The sequence below is a fragment of the Pinus tabuliformis genome, chromosome 7 (assembly GCF_031772625.1).
Source record: "Pinus tabuliformis cultivar Carrire ecotype Pingquan chromosome 7, CPIR1, whole genome shotgun sequence".
Classification (NCBI taxonomy): domain Eukaryota; kingdom Viridiplantae; phylum Streptophyta; class Pinopsida; order Pinales; family Pinaceae; genus Pinus; species Pinus tabuliformis.
The window spans coordinates 1598874288-1598899583 of record NC_142293.1 but is presented as its reverse complement, the minus strand read 5'-3'; the positions used below and the strand labels follow the sequence as shown (position 1 = coordinate 1598899583).

The 25296-nt window shown below is 37.2% G+C and overlaps 1 protein-coding gene across 1 annotated transcript in view; it reads right to left on the bottom strand.

Moving 5' to 3' along the window:
• The window catches only part of LOC149254236 (SUMO-conjugating enzyme SCE1-like), a 267342-nt gene that overhangs the window by 92452 nt on the left and 149594 nt on the right, over positions 1-25296 (bottom strand). Inside the window, exons 3-4 of the mRNA XM_089457008.1 lie at positions 1852-2004; positions 1609-1722 (exon numbers count right to left, since the gene is read on the bottom strand). Of these exons, the coding sequence (XP_089313134.1) occupies positions 1609-1722; positions 1852-2004 (267 nt within the window). The remainder of the gene's footprint in view (positions 1-1608; positions 1723-1851; positions 2005-25296) is intronic.

Sequence of the window (25296 nt, the reverse complement as noted above, 5' to 3'; positions counted from 1 at the left end):
TTCAGTACAGAGAAAATGCATGATGAAAAAATCCATTATGGCTCTAATATGGAAGTATACATCTCATGGATACAAATATATGCATTTTGTTCCAAATTTTGGAAGAATTCCAGCCTCGGGATCATCCAATAAATCATAAAAGATCATTCATTCCTTGAAATTTTGGCAATGTAATTTATAGTTATAAATGTCTTTTAAGATTTTTTTATATTTTTGGGGTTTTCGAGCTGTGTTTTTTTGGGGTCATGGGTCAAGGGGTCTAAAACACATGAGGTGTATTATCAAAGACAATCAAAAGTAAAATGACCATACCATATCTGTACTATATGAATAATTAACGACTTAACGACTTGCCAAATTACCAAATTTACATACAGTGAGAGCCAATAAGGCCAATCTTGCCCATATGCAATGAACCACTATCACCTAGTCCAATGAAGGCTTTGTGTAACTCCAGCTATAAAATACTAAAATGCATTCCTGTAATTATTGGAATAATATTTATCAATTAGTGGTTGAGAGCAATGATTGTTATCCTTCCCACCTAGGTTCAATTCCGGCAAGTGACATGATAAGCTCATATTGAGTATATTGTTGTAATGGCTTTAAGCCTTATTTTTTAATGGCCTTGAGCCCTAAATAATATCTTACCCTTGCCTACTGGCTGGGTGGTTGTGTTCTTTTTCCATGGAAAAAAATTATTGGAGTAATATTTGACTTGTGCCTATGTGAAAGGACTACAAAACTTGATGAATAAAAGAGCCTTAATCTAAAAGTAGTAAGTAAATCCATGGTTCCTTCCACATTTAAAATCCTCACAAACAACAAGTCTAGGCAGTGAATCTTAAGTATAAACAGATAATGGCCTTAATAACTGAATTAGTATATAACTGATATCAAAACCATAAATGAAAGATATCATAAAAATCTCTTAATTGATCAATAAGTACTAATTTACCTTTAAAATTAAAACTTTTGGCATTATGTTATACTGGAGGTAAAATTCATATGAAGTCTCCAAAACAGTTTAAATTTACAAATGACTCAAACTATAAGAGACATTATTCACTATGAAAAGACATGCTCCATCAAAGTTGAAATATGGCTTAGAAATGTTACTGTCAACATAGGTTTGCCAGGTCAGTGAAAACAGGGTGCTGTTAATGCCTCCAGCAACATGTTTGGGCCTTATAGGTCACTTGTTCTTGTGCTTCCGCTTATGTTTGTGGTTGGGGGGAGCAGGTGCAAGTCCTAGGCGGCTTTGGAAAAGTAGATACTCCTACTCTTGGCTGCTTAGTTGAAATAATAGATATGAATGTTGCAAGTGGACTACAGAGATTGAAATACAGTGTACTCCCAAATTGGGAAAGGTCAGACTTGCCGCATCAGGATAAAAATGAAGGTAGTCAAAAAATGTTATTGCTACTAAAAATGATGCCATGAGTTTCCTCACACATCTACACTTCTCACTAGCTCTTGCATGCTCAACTACACATTGAAATCATGAAGCTAGTTTTCCATAAGGGTAATACTATCTACATAATCAAGGAAACGTAATCTACAAGAAATTTTGACAAAATCAAGACAAATAGTGATAAAATTTCTTACTTGGATAACAGGATAGCAGGCATCCAATTGTACAAAATCACGTGGATTTGGGTGATCTAAAAGATCTTGAATACCTACAAGTATTTTCTTCACAGTAATGGCTGGGCGCCATCCCTGTCCAAAAAGCAATAGGATCATTAGAATTTACAACCAGTTACAGTACATTAGAAGCTAAGTTCCACCCTCAAATTTTTGTTGTAAACTAATTAAAAGAAAACCCAAAGGAATAATCAGAATACTTACAGAATCTTCATTAAGGATATACAGACAAACAGTTCCTGATGGATAAACATTAGGATGGAAAAACCCTTTAGGGAACTTGCATTTTGGAGGTTTACTTGGGTAATCCTCACTGAAAAGAATATTTAGAGGAAAGTAACCACCCTCCCAATCCGTCTGTACAAAAAAATGGAAACAATGTTAACGCACTACTGTTCAATTACAACTACAATAAAAAATACAATAATTCACTAAAAAAAGAAAGGATATACAACAAATCATATATGGCCTTGCCAAAAAGTACAAAAATATATCATGGAATCTAATAAGCAGATAACATTAACAAAGAAGCATACAACATTAACAAAGGCTATTTGAGTTAAGCTTTAATGTTAAATGCCTGCATATGAAGACCTTGAATTCACAATTCTTCAGTGATAGCTAAACCCTGGCTCACAAGTCAATATCCAAAATATTTGCAATACAATAAAGAAATACATTGAAGAATAATAATATATTGAATAATGTATGAGAAAATGGTATGATATGATATTACAAATGAGAACCATATATATAGATACACAGTAGGACCCTTTCATTAAGTGTCATGCCTTTTAGTTGGGACATATCTTTTCATATGTCCCTATGTTGAATATAGTATGAAAAAACAATATGATATGATTTTACAAATGAGAACTATATATATAGCTACACAAGAGTGCCTTTCCATTAAGTGCTATGCCTTTTAGTTGGGACACATCTTTTCATCTGTCCCTTCATTAATTATAAATTATTACATAATTAAAAGTTATTATTTATATTGTTTATATATTTATGTACATAACATTTCCTTCTCCTTAGAAATGCTTTGTCCTCCAAGCATATTGATGAAAAGGTTTGACGTATTTTACTTTCTCTTGTAATATCTTCACCTGATTATTTGTTTTTGACATTGTCATGTTTGATGATACGAGATGGAATGAACTTCTAAGTGCTAAGCAAAATTGACAAATTGTAACATGATCTAACCATCCTAATTCAATTCTTTGCAAAAACGTTGTGCTAATAGGGTTTCATCATGAGTTGATCATACCGGCATCAATATTCTTCGAAAGACAGGTTAATGGTTTCCCTTCTGAGTGATGTTGATATATTGACTGGTTAATGTACCTGTGCTTGTGATTAGGATGTCAATAAGGTATATTTTGTTAAACTCACTCATGAAAATAGAAGACAGATTAGGATAAATGTGAGATGCATTTAATTAACAGAATGCACATATTAATACATGTCATTAACCCATGGTTTTCATCTTCCAAGATGTCTCTTGGACTTCTATGGTTGTTGGAATTCCCCCCTTTAATCCGAACGGGTGTATATGAGTCCAAGAAGAGAGCTGAAATACAAAAGATGACAGCAGCCAATAGCTGGATGTGCTCTCTGAAATGATGGTTTAAGGAAGACCACAAACCAAATGAAGTAGCAGAAGATGAAACCTTCTATTGGCAGTAATTTAAGGTTGTCCACCAACCCTAGAACCTAACTCGAAGCAATTCCTAGAACAATTTTGAAATTGGCTAGAAGCTGAAGTCTTTTGCGAAGTGGAAGTGCTCCCTAGTGATGATTTAAAGATGACCACAAACTGATGAAATGCGTAGTGGAAGCCGAAGTCTTCTACAGGTGGTGGTTTAAGGCAAGCCACCAACCAAATCATGTGCAACACACCCCCTACCATCCCTAGTCCTTACTAAGGGTAGAAGGAGACAGTTACTTTGATGACCCAACCTCCATTGTCTAGTTATGGAAATGGAGCCTAAATTTTTCACTACTTTTCAACTACCTCAAAACATAAAATGGATAACATCGTTGAGTTCATCTTGTCGAGACCTTTCCAACGATATAAAATTTGCTCTAATTCGACTCCCAGATCAAAAGATATGGCGATTTAAAACTAGCCTATTAGAGAGTACCACGAAGCTTTGGCCTGCCACGTGGCACCTACATGGCCCCCATGTAGTGCCCACATGGTCATCCATGTCATAGCCCACTTAGCAGCTTCCAACCCATTCATGTTTAGTGCCATATCATCCCCTTTCCATGGTTCACAGGGCCCAACATAAAATATATATGTAATATATATGACATACGTGGACATGGGCTCCTCTATGGCCACATCACTCGGGGAATAAAACCACTGGTATCCTTTGCAAACCCTCTTGAAACTTCAAGGGTGAAACTTCTAGGGTTACGTGGATCCCACGTGAACCACCCCTCAAACACATCTCAACACCATTTGTTACGGCCACGTGCTCAGCTCCATCACCGCCACATCGTCCCTAGCCTTTCCTACCATGCCCTCCATTCAAATCCACCAAGGTGATGTGGAATTTCACCTAGCCATATGCCACTCAACTCTATTTCAACCAATCGCATGGGGTCTAGCTCCCTTACAATTGTGCATGTGGTCTCCACCACAACCACCTCACATCAAAAATAAAATACCGACGGGATTGCACCTATCACCACGAGAAATCGTCGGGGTCAAGGCGTTAGGGTGACATCAGCAGCTTTTGCCACTGGGGTGAGGTCACACCCTCCACGTGGCTCCACTCCGAGAGTACCACATGTCACCCATTTATGAGCCACATGGCCCCACAAAAACCCCAAATCTAGCTAACACGTGTCCCACCTCCTAGGTCATAACATCATCCTGATCAAAATATTAATTAGCCTAATTAGCCCCCAAAATATTAAAATAATGAGCAAGAAACAAGTCTTGGTCACAAGCCAACCAAGTAGCTTTCACAAATTATAAATTAGCCATCCATATGCTAGTTGAGTTAATGTCGTCATCCTCATGTAGGGTAGTTATAGGGCCACAATGAGTTCTCTAGGTGCCAAGATGAGAGAGGGCTCCATAAATCACCAATTAGGGGATGGCCCTTAATTCTCCATGCAAGTCATCATGTGGGACCCCAAAGTGGGTTTGGGGCATAAATGTTGGCCTCATGGGTCTCCTAATGATAGAATAGCCTGTATAATGCTCCAAATGAAGGCTCTAATGATGGTGCTTGCCCTCCCATGTCTCAAGGGTGAGACAAACCTCCTTTGGGCCTCGGTTCAACTGCCACTCCATAATGGTATGTCAGTTGGGCACACTAGTCCAAGTGCATCATCTCGCGAATGACACGGGACAATAAACAAACTGCTAAAGGTTTTGAGGGTGCGCATGGTGTGAAACGATGCTCTACACATTTTGGGAGTCCCATGGCTCCCAATGCATCCCCTGCGGTATCAATATGATATTCTAGAAGACATGGGCCCCAATTAAGTTGCCCATCCCATGATGAAACCACCTGTGAATTACATATAATGTCCAATGCACCTCCTCACCTTCAGGTACAATAATATATTAGTGCATCTAAGTGAAACAAGCTTCTTTATCAAGGGCACAGTGAGACTTCATATGGGGTTTCCCTTCCAAACTTGGGGGTTTGAGCTCGACGCATTGTTACCTCCCTAAGTAGGAGCGCTTAATAAACGACCCTATTTGGTGTTCCTAGCCCCTAAGGTACATCCTTCAATTGATAATGATGATATGGATGGGGGCATAGGGGTCTCAAGGCCATATGCCATGGGTACAAGGGTGGCAATGATGAGGGATGTCCACATATGGGCATACAAATGAAAGAGGGAGAAATTGTGGATAAATGAGTTACACTGGCCTTTGTTTTTCCAACCTTTTTCAATTTCCTTTTAACTTTTCTTGATTTTTTCTTTGTGTCACTACTTAGGGCTCCAAGAAATGAGAGCATGTTGTGTATGATGTAAACAGATATTACCCCCTTAAGGTGGGGGAGTTCATCGCCCACCATAGGTTGGTACGTGCATGGGTTCCTCAATGATGTGGGGGCACTCATGGACCCTAGGAATCAGGGTGTTGGCCATAATGATAAGGGATAGATCTCATGTTCCACTTTTTCCCACGCGTTATTTAAATGTCCCAACCATCTTTTGCATTTTATAATATTCTTTTGTTTTTTTTTTTGCTTGTGGTCATGATATGCTTTTAACTTTCTTTTAGCTTCATCAACCTCTGAGGCAGCATTTCCATGTCCGACCCAGTGGTCATGTGGACCTAGAGAGGGAAGATGATGAAATAGCGCTTTTAATGTGCGGAGGGAAGTGAAAAATGTGAAACGTGAAAATGGGACCGCACTACCCAAATCAGGGTTTCCCAAGTAGTGCCCTTCCTAAAACCATAGGCCAATAGGGAAGATCCCACGGGACTGGGGTTGAGGATTAACCCCCCATTTAAGGTGAGGAAACAAGACCACGGTCAAAACCCTTCCTTCTTCCAGGTCACCCAATAATCCATGCCCAAAATCCCCAATGAAAAACAAGCATAAGCACTCAATTGCACAACGAAAAACATACCTTCCAGGTTGGATTGCCCACCTTCGAACAAATGCTCTTGATAAATGGATGAGGAGACATATGACTGACTCAGGGAGTAGAGATCAAATATTACAATACATGGGTTGTATCTCCGAAGATAATTCTAGGTTTGGAATTAGGTCAGCGCATCTAAAATATTTTGTTGGTTTTTAAAATGTTTGGATGACCAATGTTCTAAACTAATTCAAACAAGTGTTGATTTTAATTAATCAAGATATAATAAAAGGGTTGGTTCTCCACCTCTTGACAGAAATTTGGTTTAAAAGAGATGTGTAAGGCAGAAATCAAAGAGTCTATGGCATATCAAAAATCAGACAGATTATAAAATTAACCATATGGAAAAGATGCATGTAACCAATGTTTACAGCCCAACAAAAATATATTTAAATCGATGAAGAAGAGACAATTTAAAGATGTAGAGGAGTTATTTTAGACAAATAGTCTAATAAACTAATCTTTGTAATATATTATAACTTCATAGGGGATTTCAGACAATAATTTCAATTGAAGGGAAAAAATTAACGGCTTTATTAATGTTAGATTTTAGGCTTCTGAGGAAGTTTTTTGCAGTGGTATGATCCAGATTATCCACAGTTTTGTGTTCATTTTGTCGACGTTTCAAACCCCAAAGAGGGTCCATCATCAGGACTAATAGAATATGAATGAAAGCTTATTGAGAGAAGAGTCAAACGACCTGGGAATAAATAAACCCAGATCCCTAATTTTTAAAGAAGCCGACACTCGTGTGTATGATTTCTTATTTATTTTGTTTTAATTTATTATTATTTTATTCAAAGATTAATTTATTAGTTTATAATTTAATTTATTAGTTTATAGTTTGATTAATTAGTTTAATCTGATTCATAATTTGTATTTATTTATTTATTGTTATTTACCATATTTATTATTTATTATTTAGCCCTAGTTTTTTAATTAGTCAATTAATTAATTAATTAATTAATTTATATTTCATAATCTTTAATTTATTTGTTTTATTAATGATTATTTTAGTTTAATTAATTGACTAATTATTTTATATTAAATTTTTATTAGAATCTAATTAATTAATTAAAATGGATGTAATTAAATTAATTAGATTAAATTAGATTAATAAGCTTTGATTTAATTAATTTAATAATTCTAATTTTATTTTAAAATTAATCAAGTAATCATTTTATAATTCTTTCAATTGCTTTTATTTTATTTTATTATTGTTTTTTATTTTATTTTATATTAATTTTATAATTGTTATTAATCATTTGTCCAACTAATTAATAAATTAATTTTAATTTATTTTCTATTTTAATTTATTTAATTAATTTTTTTTTAATTAAAATGAAAACCCTGATACTATGCTTCCAAAGGACGGGAGGGGTTTATTTGTCTGATCAGGGGAAGCCAATTTCCACTAATTTCACTCCCATTGTCCCTGTTGAGGTTCTGCGGGAATTTCATAATTTCAATGGCCTCTCTGATTTTTCTTTTATGATAATTCTCCTCTCTTGCAATTATTTTAGCGTCCTCTAAACACATATGATGCTTTGTTTTGGACGAGTGTTCTGCAAGGGCTGATGTACGGGATCTCTCATTCTTTATATCAACTGCGTGCTCTTTTAGTCTTATTTTCAGAGATCGACTGGTTTCCCCAATATAACTCTTGCCACAAGAGTAGTCAATCTTGTACACACCCTTGAGTTGTTGACGATCAATGTTATCTTTTACTGACCTCATCATTTGTCTTATAGTTCAACATGTTGTAAATTGAGTGTTTACGTTATTTTTCCTTAAAATTTTTGCAATCTTATCTGTAACCCCTTGGATGAATGGAAGGTAAACCTTTCCATAACTTTCTTTCTTGTCTTTAGGAGGACGCCTGGAGAGAACCTTATCCTGAGCTCTTCTTATAGCTTTCTTGATACTCCACTCTCTGTATCCAAGGTTTCTGAAGACAAAGGTTAAGTGTTCAATCTCTTCTTTTAGGTGATCAGGGTCAGAAATCCTGAAAGCCCTAACAGCTAGAGTGCTTAAGACGCCAGATTTTTGGGAAGGATGATGGTAAGAGTCAGCATGAAGATAGCTATCAGTATGGGTCTTCTTCCCAAAGTACCATCCTCCTTTCTACTGATCAGAACATCAAGAAAGGGGATCTTATTGTTCTCTTCAAGCTCCATAGTAAATTTGATTTCGGAAGATATAGAGTTAAGATGATTGAAGAACTTCTCCAGTTCTGCCTTACCATGAGTCCAATTCTCTACCCAGATATTCTCCTTTGCTTGTGCAATTGTCTGTGCCCTAGCATATTCATTTTCTAGAAATTCAATCTGTTGAGCTAATCTTTAAGTTTTCTGAAGCTCTAACAAATACACATTATCAATTTTTTATTTTTGTTCTTGGAGATTATTAAGTTGAGCTTTCAGTTTTTCAATCTCCTGCCCTCTCATAGATAAATCTTTCATAGCTCTGATTAATTCAGTTGGTGTATCTATAAACTGTCTCTCCACTGTTGTAGTAGTTGCTAAAGTAGAAGCCCATGTTGTTGATGTACCTGTGATTGGAACTGTTGTTAGAGGAATAACTGCTATTTGAGCTTGTTGTTGTTCTTTCTCTTTTAGCATTTTTTCTATTTCAGTCTCCATTTCCTTAATCTATCCATTGTGTTCAATGATGATTTTGAACATATCTTCTTTTTCCTTTTCCTGTTGACTAACTTCCTTTGTTTGTGGATATTCTGTAGACAGAAGTTTGAGTTGTTTTTTTAATGCTGCAATATCAGCATTTTTTCTTTTAGTTATCTCCTCAGCAGCTTTTACATTACTGGGATCATATCCCAGTTTAATCACCAAATCCTCTAAAGACTTTATCTTGGTATCTTGTGCCAAAGAAGATATTTTTTCTAATTTTAATTGAGAACGGATATTGTTAACAGAAGCCTGGAGTTTGGATATTGAAATTGTTGAAATTGTCAAAGTAGAATACAACATTTCACTTGTCTGTTTGTGCAAATCCATTTGATCAATAGGATGGATTCGATCAATGTTAAAAGAAAAAATGGAATTTTTGTAGTCATCTACAATCTTAGGAAAAGGAACTTCGGCTTCAAGGAAAGTTATTTGCATTTTTCCTTTCTCAATATCAAAAGCAGAGAGAAGTCCGTGTTGTGATGATGTTGTTTGCTTCCAGGACTAAGAATAGGTTGTAGCTTTCAAGATTTCATTCTTCTTTTTTATTTCCTTATATCTTGCAAATATACTTGGTTCAGCTTGATCATGGGCTAATTCTCCCGATTAAGATGTTTTCAATGGCTCTTGAGAAGTTGAAGATGTTGGTGACCCTATAAAGATTTCTTCATTTCGAGGGAAGGCAGTAGCATAAGGGCCTGTTAAGACTATTGTATTGTGTATCTTCTTCCTGCAAAGACTCTTCGGCTAGATTAATTTTCTACCTCTTTTTGTATATTTGAAATCCTTTCCCTTGAATTTCTAAGTCTAGAGGGGAAACACTTTCCCTTGGTCTTTTATCATGCTTTTCCTGTGACACTGGAGTTTGTGATGTTGTAGAAGAAAGTACATGTTCCTCTGCTTCTTGCAATGTATTTTCTTGACATTCATCTTGATCATATATTGCTCAATTTCAGGTCTAGGAGTGTGAGTATAAGGAATAGTTTTCTGCTCTACTCTCAAGTTTCAGACAATTCCTAAAGGATCATATGACCAAGTAAGATTGAGTTTAAATTTCATTTGTTTAAGGACGAGATATGCTTCCTTTGTTGTTGTCCTAGCATTACAAATGAAAGGTCCAACCTATGCTTTGGTCTCACACTAATATTTCTTTTTGGCTGACACAAAGTGTAGCTCATCCATATTTATCATTTGCCTAATATACTATAATGCAAAAATCCTTATGAGAACAAACTTAGGCAATTTAAATGGAGGCAATTCACATAAATACACTTTGATCTCGGTGTAGTTTTGATATAGCTACTAGTCACCTGTCTTTGTCTGTTCCTGACGATGAGCCACACTGGTTGGTTCGAAACGCGCCGACAAATGACATTCCATGTGATTTTCGCCGAAATCTTTCTCTAACTTAATATGGATCACAGAAGCCTAAACTCTATTATGTAAAATTCTCTTAATCTCAGGTCCAATTCTAGGTTCAACGACACTGTTAAGTAGGCAAGAAACTCTGTATAAAAACACTAAATGTGAATTCATTGGTATTCTTCCTTACCAAGGAAGTCCAATGAATCACAGGCTGAGAATTTCCTTGTTCATCTAGTTTCTGCAATGGAAATTGAAATTTATCTACTTGATGAAATAAGAACAAGTAAACTAAGACTAAAGCATGCTTGAAAACTCCTTCAGTAGAAAATTTAAGAAATTGTTCATGGATGACCTCTACCAAGAATTCACCATAATAACTGAAGGCTTTTTCCTGCTAAAAACACTGATAGAAAACCTATGATTGCTTCATCAACCCATTGATCGGTTTGATAGCCCAACAAACAAGAAACTATAGAAATAATTTGTTTTTTCATTTCTAGAAACATTGAGGATGGGTAAGGTGGGTTTGTTTTTGGCAATTGGACATTTTTTGGCAAAAATGTCTCAAAACTTTTGGCTTTGTGGGGAAATGTCAGGTTTTTGTAGAGTTCCATGAGGAAGTCTACAGAAAAGGGGTGCAGAGAGGCTGAATTTTGGATTTGGAACATTTGACATATGGATTTACAGGTAATTATGAACAGGATGTCATTGTTCTGGGCAACAATAGCTCTTTGACTAGGTATGTACCTAAAAGGGCACCATGAGACAAATTCTAGGAAATGATAGGTTTGTGGAAAAACGAATTGAGATAGGAAGGAGTCCAACAAACTCAATCCGTCACTGAGATCAACAAATTTTGTTTTAACCAATTGTGGAGTTCGTAAAGATCAAACTCACAATTGGTTTCAGAGATTTTATAATGTTGATCTACTAAGGGTTGGTGATCTAGGTCAATTACAGGGGGAAGCATAGGGTTTTCCATTACGGCTTTAGATTTACCTTTTGAATACATTTTGAAAAGAAATGAAACGGAAGACTGTAATTACCCGGGAGTTGGCTGGTTGAAAAACCGTTTGGCATGATTCATGGTTGCACTAATAGGCTCAGTCGCTCAGCATCAAAGAACAATAGAGAAAAGGACAGTTGAAAGGGTTTTCTTTTATTTTATGGGCGAGAGCACTTACCATTGAAAAATGTTCGTTAATCGAGTGGGTTCATAAATTTCAGCAACGATTGTATTCTTGGAACGGATAATTAACGGTAATATAATAGTTGGAATAGGAACGTGACACTTGGCAAAGGAGGATTGGATTGGCGAGAGAGGGTTTAATAGTTATTATTTAGGCAGGAATGAGGGAAGTCGAATTTCGGAGGGGGGTGAGCAGTAAATGGTTTAGGCAGAGGGGGTTCGAAATCGATGAGGGAGTGACACGTACACAAAGCGGGATGGGGAGAATCCGCTTTTCGAACCCCCCTTTGATTAACTATCGGAGGGGCAAAGGGGGTCCAAAGTCACTAAGGGCCATCGATCTTGGAAAAATAGATCGTGGCACTTTATTGTAGCACGAATGATATCACATACAACAAACAAGTCATATCAACCAAAACTTTATTAACAATTAACTAATCGCAATTAAATTTGCAATTAAAACTAATTAAATTAAATTTATTTAATATCTAATGCGACATTTCAGCTATAGTTTGCACATTTTGATTTTTATAAGGGTTTTCATCACTTTTTTTTCTTTGGAATATGTATCTATTTTTTCTTTAAATATCCTTTTCATTTTTTTCTTTTCTTTATATATATATATATATATATATATATATATATATATATATTCTTTTTCTTTTATTTTTTCATTTTTTCACAATAAAAGTAAAATGTAGAATAATGTTACAACAAGCTATATCGGTGGTTATTAGGGGTGTTGATCTAAAGATGATCTGAGGTTGTCATTGATGTCAACCCAAGCAGCACCAAGGATGACCCTAAACTTCTATGGCACATTGGGCATCATCATTCATGGTTTCTCATCTCATAATAATCATAGGAATACTCTACTCAAAAATATCTTTCTATCGGCATATAGCTATCCTCGTAATTCCTCACGGTTTGTAAGTAATTCAAGATTGAAGTTAGTAACCCCAATTAGTGGGCTAAAACCCCATGGGGTTGTGGCATGGCATTTATCATTGATTTTGGTCATTGAATAGTCAATAATTAATCATTTTTTAAGCTCCTAGAATCCCTCCAACATTCTCTATAGAAGCCCCTCTCAACTCTATAAAAAGAAATCTCATATATCCTCCAAAAGTAGTGATCGTGGAATTTTCGATATAACTTTCTGCGAAGTCTTAGATTCTGAAATTAAAACCCATTTGAGCCGAAATCCTGATGACGTTGTGACAAAATTTCAAATCTTGGTTCGCTATATTTTTGGAGATATGATATGTGGAAGTTAGGGTTTTTGCAGTCTCCCGAATTTCATCTCAAAGAGGTGACCTCGGGAAAATCATCATAACTATCTCTCTGAGAAGCGGATTGGAATTCTGTAAAAAGTGGCGCATAGTGCATGGAATGTAGTTTTTTGTGTATCAATTTCAGAGCCAAAGGAGGAAACAGTGACATGTGGCATGCCATACAAGTTCAAACTACTGAACTAGTCCATAATTAGGTCATTGTGAGAGATTGGGCATAACATTGCCTTGAAGAATCCAAATCGAGTCAGACATGTGGCATTGGAAAGAAGACTCAGAGGGCTACTACAGGACCGAAGATCACATATTGGGAATCTAAAATCACAGAGATACATCAGATTCAAAATCGTGCTCCTAGAAGGCAAGAAAAAAACTAGATCAAGCGCTGTCAAGGGCTGCAAAGGACCAGACTTTCTAGGGTAGCAAAGAGCAAGGTGTGGCAAAATGATGCAGCAAAGGTAAGTTCTAGGTAAATATCTTCTGTATATGCATGTTCATCTCAGAACTGCATTAGGTTCTTTGTATTCTAACTTTTTTTTTTCTGTTTAGCACTGACATATGCTCTGTAGGATGAGGTAAGTTTTGTTATTATTATGTCATGGGTATTTCCTTGAAGACTTTTTGCAATTATTATATATTCATCAAGAGAAGACTCAATGCATAATCTAATGTTCTGAAGAGTGAGAAAGGGTAGCATGACAAGAGCAGCGATCAAGGTGCAAAATAGCAGCAAGAATTTCACCACATGAAGTCTTCAGCTGGGCAACACTATATACAAACATAGTAAAAGTATCATTGTACAAAGTCATTGTAAAAGCATCATTGTAAAATTTGTACAAGGGTCTATCTGCCAAGAGTTGAAGAGGCAGTGTCGGGAGGTCTAGGATCATCATTAGGTGGTTGTGTCAAAGTTGGGGTTATGGTCTAGTGTTTCTTCTTCTTCTACATCATTCAATATCGTTGTAAAGTGGACCATTTTCCCTGGTATAGGAGTCCATTCTTTTTTTATTCTTCTACAGGGTGGTAGGGTGTTGCTAGGTTGAATTGTAGTTCATTGGGTGTTGGGTCATCCGTTCAGTTGACTACTGAAGAATCTCGGGTGTTGGAGCATCCATCTAGTGGGAATTGGAGAAGAATGATTTTCTAGATTCTAGGAAGTTGGAGCTTTTTTTCAATTGAAGTTGAATATTAAAAAATTATTAGAAGAGCATTCAGGTGGTTTTTGTCCCAAAGGGGGCTTCCACCCGAAAAACTGTATGCATTTTTGTTCCTTTTGTTTACTGCTATCATTGTACAAACACTGATAATAATTGAAGATTAACTAATGCTCTGAAAGATTAATAATAGTACTAATTGAAAGAAACACTGATTCACCTCCCCCCCCCCCCCCCCCCCCCCCCCCACCCTCTCAGTATTTCCAAAAATTGGTATCAGAGCTTGGTTCCTTCAATAGCAGTTTAACAACTAGAAGGAGATCATGGAGAATATCAAGAATGGTGTACCTATGTTCAATGAAAATAATTATGCACTCTGTAAAGGAAGAATGGAGGTCTATCTCTTGGCGCAAGGTTACGAAGTATGGGACACTGTTCAAAATGGCTTTACACCAACCGCGGATGAACAAGGTAAGAAGAATTTGGTAAATGATGCAAAAGCAAAGAATATTATTATCAGTGGACTTATTGAATCTTCTTATCATAAGGTGTTGGGTTGTAAAACCGCCAAAAATGTATGGGACAAGATTGAGAATATATATGCAGGTGACTCAAATGTCAAAGAAGCAAAGCTTCAAATTTACAGAGAAAAATTTGAGCAACTCAGAATGAAAGAAGATGACAACATTGCTGCCTACTTCCAACACGTTGATGAATTAACCAACACTCTGGAAGGATTGGGAGGGCCTGTTGATGAGAAGACTATTTTACGAAAGATTCTTAGAATACAGTGCAAATTTGACCAAACTCAGCAAAGAGGAATTACATGGAGTTCTCATAGCATATGAAATGAGACTTGATGAAGAAGAGGGTACTTCACATATAGAAACTGCGTTTGCTACATCTAAGAAAACCAATAAGTACAAACAACCTTCAAAGGCAAAGACTTGCGCCTGCAAGTGTGAACAAAAGGAAGATGATGAAGCGTTTCTCAGATGGAGAATATGCTTACTTTACGAGAAAACTAAAGATTGGTAAGGGAAAATTCAAAGGTAAACTTCCATTGATATGTTTCAGTTGTGGTGAGGTTGGGCATTTCGCAGCAAAATGTCCGAACAAAATTGATGGAAACTCAAAAGGAAAGAAAGGCTTTAAGAAATTCAATAAGCAAGGCAAGAAGAAAGGATTCAAAAAGAACTTCCTCTCTAAAGAAGATAACTCATCATCTGATGAAGACAGTGACAGTGAAGAAGAAGCCAATGAGAGAGTAATGTTTATGGCCAAGCACAATAAAGAAGAGGTATCAAACAACAAAGAAGGAGGGTTGACCATAGAAGAATTTTCTAAGGAGGCAATCAAGCTTATAAAAGAACTCAAGGTTGAGAAGATTTGTTCCAATACTCTTGAAGAACAAATTCAAGGTCTCAAAATTGAAGTTGAAGAACACAAATGTATTGAAGAGTCACTTCAAAAGAAGTTGGAAGAAAGCAACCGAGAAAGGGAAGCATTAGAAGTCGAAGTAGTCTCGTTGCGTAAGGAAGTGAAGAAGGGAAAAACTATCCAAAACTATGCCAACAGCTCAAGGGCATTGGAAGAACTCATCAACAATCAACGATCTTACAACGACAGAACTAGCCTCGGTTACAAAGAAGAAGAAGCAGGACCTTCTACAACAAAATACAATGAACCTATGAGATCTGACAGGCATGTAGACTTCATTGGACAAGATTCGCAAGAACAACCTTGGAAGACAATTCCTTGATGAAGATTTCCATCCAGGTACCAACATATTTTTCATGGCTATTGTTATTCATGTGGAAAATTTGGTCATAAAGCTGTAGAATGTCGCACATACCCTAGGAACCAATACAATTCCAGGAGATCTGTCAAATATGAACCTCCCAGGGCTCAACGAAACATCAATAGATTTGAACATTTAAGAAATAATATTGAATGTTACAAATGTCGAAACTTTGGACACATAGCCAGAGATTGCAGACTTGAAAATCCTCCAGAAGAATCTTCGAAGCCACAGAACAATCAAACATGGAAGAAGAAAAAGACTGATAATTGTGCTCTCGCTCTCAAGGCTCAAAACAACAAAGATGTGTGATATGTTGATAGCGGTTGCTGAACAATATGACTGTGTTATCCCTCAGGTTGTCCCTTGGCTCCTAAGGGATACGGCCGAGGTAACCACAAACCAATCTTTGGATTGCAGGTCCTAGCCTACTTGCAATCAGAGAGGGCTCTCTCTTTATAATTTAGCTTTGGTTTGGTGAAATTTTAGGCTAGTTATGATGTACATGGTTTTGTTTTAAGTTTGGTTGGATGGATGGTGTTTTCAAACAGAGGTGGCATGCAGAGTGTGAGAAGTTCAGACCATTGGGTAATGGAGTCAATGATTATGGGCTGCTGGGTGTGTTTTCTTTGGTAAAAGAGGAACTACAGAGCAGGATAGCTAGACATGGAACAATCTTCAAGCTGGAATTAGGATGAAGTGAGGTCAGGGATGAAAGGCAATTAAGAATCTTTGATTATGCTAACAGAGGGAAAGTGTGAGAATATTATCTAGGAGCAATTAAGGATTCCTAAACAGCATTCATAGATGAAAGAATTAGTGTAAACATGAGCAATGAGGAATTCATATTCATGACTAATTCTGAATAAAACATAGAAAAATCACAGAAATTGAGAACAGAGTACAGCGAAGTAAGATCTGGGCTATTCTTTCTTCCTGCAATTTAGAATATGATACTTAGATGATGTAAAAATACAAAAGTAATAACACAAGAGTTGGAAACACTTATTGATCCATGAAGTAGCACGAGAATTCTGTAATATGTTCTATTGCCATCAAATCCACAACCAGCCAGTTCAACATCAAAGCATTCCAGCAATCTTTGTTCAGAAAAGTTCTCAAGTTTACAGCACAAGTCCAGAATGATTTTTATTAACCAACCAACCAACCCTTAATACCTCATCCAGGGAGGTATTTATAAGACAAAATATGTACAAACAAGATCTGATAAAAGATCTGAGGAAATATCTAAGATTAACCTAATGTAAATTGCAAGCAAAGTGAAAATATCTAGCTTATGCTGCGCTGGAGGCAGATCTTTCAAAGATGAGCTTATGGGAATCCTTTGTAGATATGTGCCGACTATCTGTAATAACTGCTCCTTGGCTTTTGATCCGCTCCTCTTAGCTGGCTTCAATGTTCATCAATTTTGATCTGATTTAGCTTTTAATTCTTCCACTGATACTCTTTGACTTGTTGGGATCCTCTTTAATGTTCCTCTGCTTTGGCTTTTAATTCTTCCACTAATACTCTTTTTCGCTGAAACCGCCCTTGCTTTACCACTGTATGGAAAAATAGAACTGCTATCATGTTCTCTTGTTGTCTTTCTTTCGGCGAATCATGCTTCCGATGGTCCACTGGACAGGGCAGCAAATATCTCTGTTGAGCTCTTTATCTCTTTTTCTGCGGGCTAGGAAGTCTTTCGGCGCTGGCTGTAACACTATCAAAAGGAGGAGGAGGACTGCACAATGGCAAACACACTTGAGTTGAGGCTGCGAGCTCGTTGTCCGGAGCTTTTCTGGTCAGAGGCAGTCGAAATGGCTGAAGAAGCAATCTTGGTCCCTTTGCACTTGGAGCGTGCGCGGGCGCAGAGTGAAAATATAAGAAAAAGCCTTTTTACCCCTTTAATAGGCAAAAATGACTTAAAGCGGGAGATTCATGATTTGAATGGACGGGAGCGATCACTGTAGATAAAAATAGAAATGGATGAATGCGGGCCGTTGGATTGCGCAAGGGCGGATCAGACGGTGGAGAAGAAATCGCAATATCACATCGGCGAGGGGCAAGGGGTTAGGGGACTTTTAGATATATGCGATATGCGATAAGCGAATGCGATATCGCATCGGGGGAGAGCATAGCGAATGGCAATGAACGGAGACTTTGCGATATGCGATGCGATATGGGATTTGCGATATATGATTGCGATGTGCGATATATGCCGTTGATGCGCTGGGATTAATCGGACGGCGGACGGGCGATCACAATATCGCGTCGGCGAAGGGCAAGGGGACATGAGCCTTTACATATATGCGATTGCGATAATGCGATAATGCGGTAAAGGGGTGATAAAGCGACAATGCGGTGATTTGCGGTAAAACATGTGATTTGCGGTAAACAAGTGTTTTGCGGTAAAACATGTGTTTTGCGGTAAAACATGTGTTTTACGATAAAATGGAGATTTGCGATAAAGCGGAGTTTTATGAAAAAACAGAGATCTGCGTTAAAGCGGCGATGCGTTATCGCATCGGGGGATCGGATCGGGGAAACGAATACAGAGGCGGTCCAAAACTTGCGATTGCGACTCGCGATATCGCGTATGAGGGGGGTTTAAATGGTGCGATATCAGATCGGAGGAGGCCAAAATGCATCAAAGGAGGGTTCTTACTAAGTTTCAAATAAACTTAGTAATTCCCAAAAAACACTACTTATGGTTATATTTCAACCAAGGCAGGGATATGTATTTATATGGGGATTTCTATAAATAATACGGGGAAAGGTAAAAAGAGGGGGATTTATATAATAAAGTTAAAAGTTAATATGAAATTTTGAGAAGAAAGCGCTAAGTATAAATGTTTGGAAACTTAGGCTTTAAAGGGAGAAAGAGTTTATACAAGGAATATGACCAGCCCCTAAGTAAAGCAAATCTTTACTTAGGCAAATGTTTATGGAATGAGATGAGTGGTTCAGTGATATTTAAGCAGATCTTAATATCTTTGGGGGAAATTAGTAAATGATTTGGGAAAGTGTGAAGGGGAAGTTAGTCATGCCTCACTTGAGCTGCTCCAAGGGAATCTGCATTGCACTTGTGATAGAAGTAAATTTAACACTTTGAGACACAAAATTTATCACAAGTCTTCATTCTGCAACATCAAAACTGCCTACCCAGCCTACTTTGCCTAGCATTTTTTCTTCTCTTTGCTTAGGTGCACGTAGACTAGCAAACCCTGATTTTCTTCTTTTCTTTTGGCTGTCCTCCTATCTAAATCTATCCTTATCTCTTCCAGGGGCTTAGATTAAGCAGTTGAGCACCCTTGTTTCTCTACCTATATAGTAGTCTGCCAAGATTAAACAGTTTGGACAGATCTTTATTCTTTATCTCTAAAACAAAAAATTTAAAACTAGAGAGGCCAAGATTAAGCTGTTTGGCCTTCCCTTAACTGTGAAATTCTTCAAAAATGAAATAGTAGTGGCATTTGAGCTAGCACACTTTCCTGGCCTTTTGATTGGGGTTCATTTTCTTTTCTTTTTCTCTTGGCCAATTCATTCTTCTTTTTGCCCTTTGATTTTTCTTTTAGGGCATACCCTCTTTACATTTTTTAAATTTTTTTATTTTTTTGGAAATATGGAACCTTTGCAGCATGGAAAGGATGACATATTTGGCATTTCCACAGTCAATCATGAAAAATGACACCTATTGGTATAGGAACCTAACAGTGGCTCCACTTGGGGATGGCTTTTCCTTGTGAAAAGTCAAGAACAGCAGGTCAGACTGCCTTATTTTCAATTGTTGCTGTAATCTGAAAACTTCCCTTTGCTGGCTGCTTTATTGTATGTATGATAGCACACCTGTGGAGCTTAGGGCCTTCTCTTCGGGCTTCAACTGCAACAAGTTACTATCCAAGCCACACTAAAATACATTTTTTCATTTTTTCTTCCTCCTTGAATCCTTCTTGAGCACCCTGTCTCTTGGGCAGGAGCTTTCAGCCTTGGTCCTTTATCAAAGTCTTCTTAATATTTTCCTGCACAACTATGAGATCTAGCCTGAAACAAAAAGGTGCTGCACTCTTCAAAGCAGATTAGTAAATCATCAAGATCTTGGATTCAAACATTTAAGGATTTATTTTGTAATCTATTGAAAACTGAACTAAATTAAACTAAAATCCTACCTACCTACTCTATTTTATTAAAATCCAGGTTGAATTAAACAACACAAAAGTGCCAATGAAGCCAATCAAGAAACTGCAGAAACAAATGAACTGCTTGACTGATAGTCAGTGAAATCAGAAGCATAATTCAATCATGTGCCCCCATAATCAAAATTGTGACATAGAAAGGCCACTGCTGATGTATTTGGTCCTTATAGAGAAAACATGTTAAAGATTTTGAGTTGAGAAGAACCTCCATGTAATCTGCTATAGGATCAACAAAAGCATAATGTGTGATAGTTTCTTCTGGGCCTTCTTGGTCTAATTGAATAGCTGTATCCTCAGTACTAAACCCTGCAACTAATTTTTCAGTCTTTCTCTTGAAAGCATGATTATCCTCAATCTGTAAATCAGAAGGTAGTACAATTTCCTCATGACTTGGAGAAGGAAGATTTTGTAAGAATTCTTTAGGATCGCGAAAATCATATGACTGAATTTGAGAATGCAAAAGTTCAATTTCATTTTCATATTTTTCAACAACTAAATTAAGACAACACATTTTGATTTTATGAGGGTATTCTGTTGTTTTGACCGCTAAAAACACCAATCCTAAAAATTCTTCATCAGGCTAAAATTTCGATAACACCTCCCTGAATTCATCTAAAGCTTCATCAAATGAAAGATCTTCCACAAACCCGGTCATCCTGTCTCACTATCAATGCTTTGGAATATGGACTATTTGGTTGTAGAATTGCTCTGAAACTTGAAGATTTCTCTCTCAGGTTCGTCCCTCGAGTGGAGTCTTAATTGTGAAAATGATGTGGAGTCGCCAGGTGGATGATTTTAACCTTTGTGTGTCTGATCATTGTCCACCATCATAGATTAGATCTAAACCTGTAAAATAATTCTGAAGAAAAAGTTCACTTTCTCCGGGAAACAAAATTTTGAGATTTTTATGATTATTTTGATTTTTTTGTGAATTTTCAAAACAACTTTCATGATTTATTTAAGAGGCGAACTGATCAAGTATTTGGATTTGCAGTAATAAACAAATTATTCAAGTCCCCAGTTGAGTCGCCAATGATGTTATCACTCAGGTTGTCCCTTGGCTCCTAAGGGATACGGTCGAGGTAACCACAAACCAATCTTTGGATTGCAGGTCCTAGCCTACCTGCAATCAGAGAGGGCTCTCTCTTTATAATTTAGCTTTGTTTTGGTGAAATTTTAGGCTAGTTATGATGTACGTGGTTTTGTTTTAAGTTTGGTTGGATGGATGGTGTTTTCAAACAGAGGTGGCATGCAGAGTGTGAGAAGTTCAGACCATTGGGTAATGGAGTCAATGATTATGGGCTGCTGGGTGTGTTTTCTTTGGTAAAGAAGGAACTACAGAGCAGGATAGCTAGACATGGAAAAATCTTCAAGCTGGAATTAGGATGAAGTGAGGTCAGGGATGAAAGGCAATTAAGAATCTTTCATTATGCTAACAGAGAGAAAGTGTGAGAATATTATCTAGGAACAATTAAGGATTCCTAAACAGCATTCATAGATGAAAGAATTAGTGTAAACATGAGCAATGAGGAATTCATATTCATGACTAATTCTGAAGAAAACATAGAAAAATCACAGAAATTGAGCACAGAGTACAACGAAGTAAGATATGGGCTATTCTTTCTTCCTGCAATTTAGAATATGATACTTAGATGATGTAAAAATACAGAAGTAATAACACAGGAGTTGGAAACACTTATTGATCCATGAAGTAGCACGAGAATTCTGTAATATGTTCTACTGCCATCAAATCCACAACCAGCCAGTTCAACATCAAAGCATTCCAACAATCTTTGTTCAGAAAAGTTCTCAAGTTTACAGCGCAAGTCCAGAATGATTTTTATCAACCAACCAACAAACCCTTAATACATCGTTCAGGGAGGTATTTATAAGACAAAATATGTACAAACAAGATCTGATAAAAGATCTGAGAAAATATCTAAGATTAACCTAACGTAAATTGCAAGCAAAGTGAAAATATCTAGCTTATGCTGCGCTGGAGGCAGATCCTTCAAAGATGAGCTTATGGGCGTCCTTTGTAGATATGTGCCGACTATCTGTAATAACTGCTCCTTGGCTTTTGATCCGCTCCTCTTAGCTGGCTTCAATGTTCATCAATTCTGATCTGATTTAGCTTTTAATTCTGTACTGATACTCTTTGACTTGTTGGGATCCTCTTTAATGTTCCTCTGCTTTGGCTTTTAATTCTTCCACTGATACTCTTTAATTCTCCACTGATACTCTTTTTCGCTGAAACCGCCCTTGCTTTACCACTGTATGGCAAAATAGAACTGTTATCGTGTCCTCTTGTTGCTTTTCTTTTGGCGAATCATGCTTCTGATGGTCCACTGGACAGGGCAGCAAATATCTCTGTTGAGCTCTTTATTTCTTTTTCTGCGGGCTAGGAAGTCTTTCGGCGCTGGCTGTAACACTATCAAAAGGAGGAGGAGGACTGCATAATGGCAAACACACTTGAGTTGAGGCTGCGAGCTCGTTGTCCGGAGCTTTTCTGGTCAGAGGCGGTCGAAATGGCTGAAGAAGCAATCTTGGTCCCTTTGCACTTGGAGCGTGCGCGGGCGCAGAGTGAAAATATAAGAAAAAACCTTTTTACCCCTTTAATAGGCAAAAATGACTTAAAGCGGGAGATTCATGATTTGAATGCACGGGAGCGATCACTGTAGATAAAAATAGAAATGGATGAATTCAGGGCGTTGGATCGTGCAAGGGCGGATCGGACGGTGGAGAAGAAATCGCAATATCGCATCGGCGAGGGGCAAGGGGTTAGGGGACTTTTAGATATATGCGATATGCGATAAGCGAATACGATATTGCATTGGGGGAGAGCATAGCGAATGGCAATGAATGGAGACTTTGCGATATGCGATGCGATATGGGATTTGCAACATATGATTGCGATGTGCGATATATGCCGTTGATGCGCGGGGGTTAATCGGATGGCGAATGGGTGATCGCAATATCGCGTCGACGAAGGGCAAGGGGACATGAGCCTTTACATATATGCGATTGCAATAATGCGATAATGCGGTAAAGGGGCGATAAAGCGGCAATGCGGTGATTTGCGGTAAAACATGTGATTTGCGGTAAACAAGTGTTTTGCAGTAAAACATGTGTTTTACGATAAAATTGAGATGTGCGATAAAGCAGAGTTTTATGAAAAAACAGAGATCTGCGATAAAGCAGCGATGCAATAGACTGGCGATGCGATATCGCATCGGGGGATCGGATCGGGGAAACGAATACAGAGGCGGGCCAAAACTTGCGATTGCGACTCGCAATATCGCGTCGGAGGGGGTTTAAATGGTGCGATATCAGATCGAAGGAGGCCAAAATGCATCGGAGGAGGGTTCTTACTAAGTTTCAAATAAACTTAGTAATTCCCAAAAAACACTACTTATGGTTATATTTCAACCAAGGCGGGGATATGTATTTATATGGGGATTTCTATAAATAATACGGGGAAAGATAAAAAGAGGGGGATTTATATAATAAAGTTAAAAGTTAATATGAAATTTTGAGAAGAAAGCGCTAAGTATAAATGTTTGGAAACTTAGGCTTTAAAGGGAGAAAGAGTTTATACAAGGAATATGACCAGCCCCTAAGTAAAGCAGATCTTTACTTAGGCAAATGTTTATGGAATGAGATGAGTGATTCAGTGATATTTAAGCAGATCTTAATATCTCTGGGGGAAATTAGTAAATGATTTGGGAAAGTGTGAAGGGAAAATTAGTTATGCCTCGCTTGAGCTGCTCCAAGGGAATCTGCATTGCACTTGTGATAGAAGTAAATTTAACACTTTGAGACACAAAATTTATCACAAGTCTTCATTTTGCAACATCCAAACTGCCTACCCAGCTTACTTTGCCTAGCATTTTTTCTTCTCTTTGCTTGGGTGCACTTAGACAAGCAAACCTTGGTTTTCTTCTTTTCTTTTGGCTGTCCTCCTATCTAAATCTATCCTTATCTCTTCCAGGGGCTCAGATTAAGCAATTGAGCACCCTTGTTTCTCTACCTATCTAGTAATCTGCCAAGATTAAACAGTTTGGACAGATCTTTATTCTCTATCTCTAAAACAAGAAATTTAAACCTAGAGAGGCCAAGATTAAGCTGTTTGGCCTTCCCTTAACTGTGAAATTCTTCAAAAATGAAATAGTAGTGGCATTTGAGCTAGCACACTTTCCTGGCCTTTTGATTGGGGTTCATTTTCTTTTCTTTTTCTCTTGGCCAATTCATTCTTCTTTTTGCCCTTTGATTTTTCTTTTAGGGTATACTCTCTTTACATTTTTTAAATTTTTTTATTTTTTTGGAAATATGGAACCTTTGCAGCATGGAAAGGATGACATATTTGGCATTTCCACAGTCAATCATGAAAAATGACACCTATTGGTATAGGAACCTAACAGACTGGCGATGGAAAGAAATTTGTATCTCTAAAAGAGAAGAAGGATGGAACCGTGTCCTTTGGAAATGATGGATCTTCAAATGTTATAGAATCAGCTACCATCAGTCTTGCAAGCAAAGATGCTCTAGCCAATAATGTTCTATTGGTTGAAAACATGAATCACAATCTGCTGAGTGTCGGACAAATGTGTGATCAAGGACACACAATGTTATTCAACTCCACAAATGTGGAATCAAGAAAGGCAGGTATGGTAAAATTGTGGCGACTTGCAAGTCAAGCTTCAAACGACATATATGTTCTGGATGAAGCAACTAAAGCATGTTTACTAGCTAAAGAAGATGAAAGCTGGTTATGGCACAAACGAATGGGTCACATAAACTTTGACAATCTTATCAGGATAAGCAAAAAGGAAGCAGTACGAGAAATGCCGAAAATCTCAAAACCTTCCAACACACTATGTGAGGCCTATTAGCACGGCAAGTAGACAAAATTCGGATTTAAAACAAAAGAACACTTTGCATCACATCCATTGGAATTGATACATATTGATCTATGTGGTCCTATGAGAACAAAAGGCTTAGATGGAGAATTATATTTCATGTTAATGATAGATGACTTTATTAGGATGACAGTCGTCAGTTTCCTAAGAAAAAATCTAAAGCATTTGAGTGCTTTAAAATCTACAAGGAGTTGGTCGAAAATGAAACTGATTTGAAAATAAAGTGTCGAGGATCAAATAATGGCGAAGAATTTACTTCCAAATTATTTCAGCAATACTGTGACGAAAATGGAATAAAAAGACAATTTTCAACAGCACGAACACCTTAGCAAAATGGAGTTGTTGAAAGAAAGAACAGAACCGTACAGAAAATGGGTAGAACAATGATGAAGGACTCAAAATTGGATGAAAAATTATGGG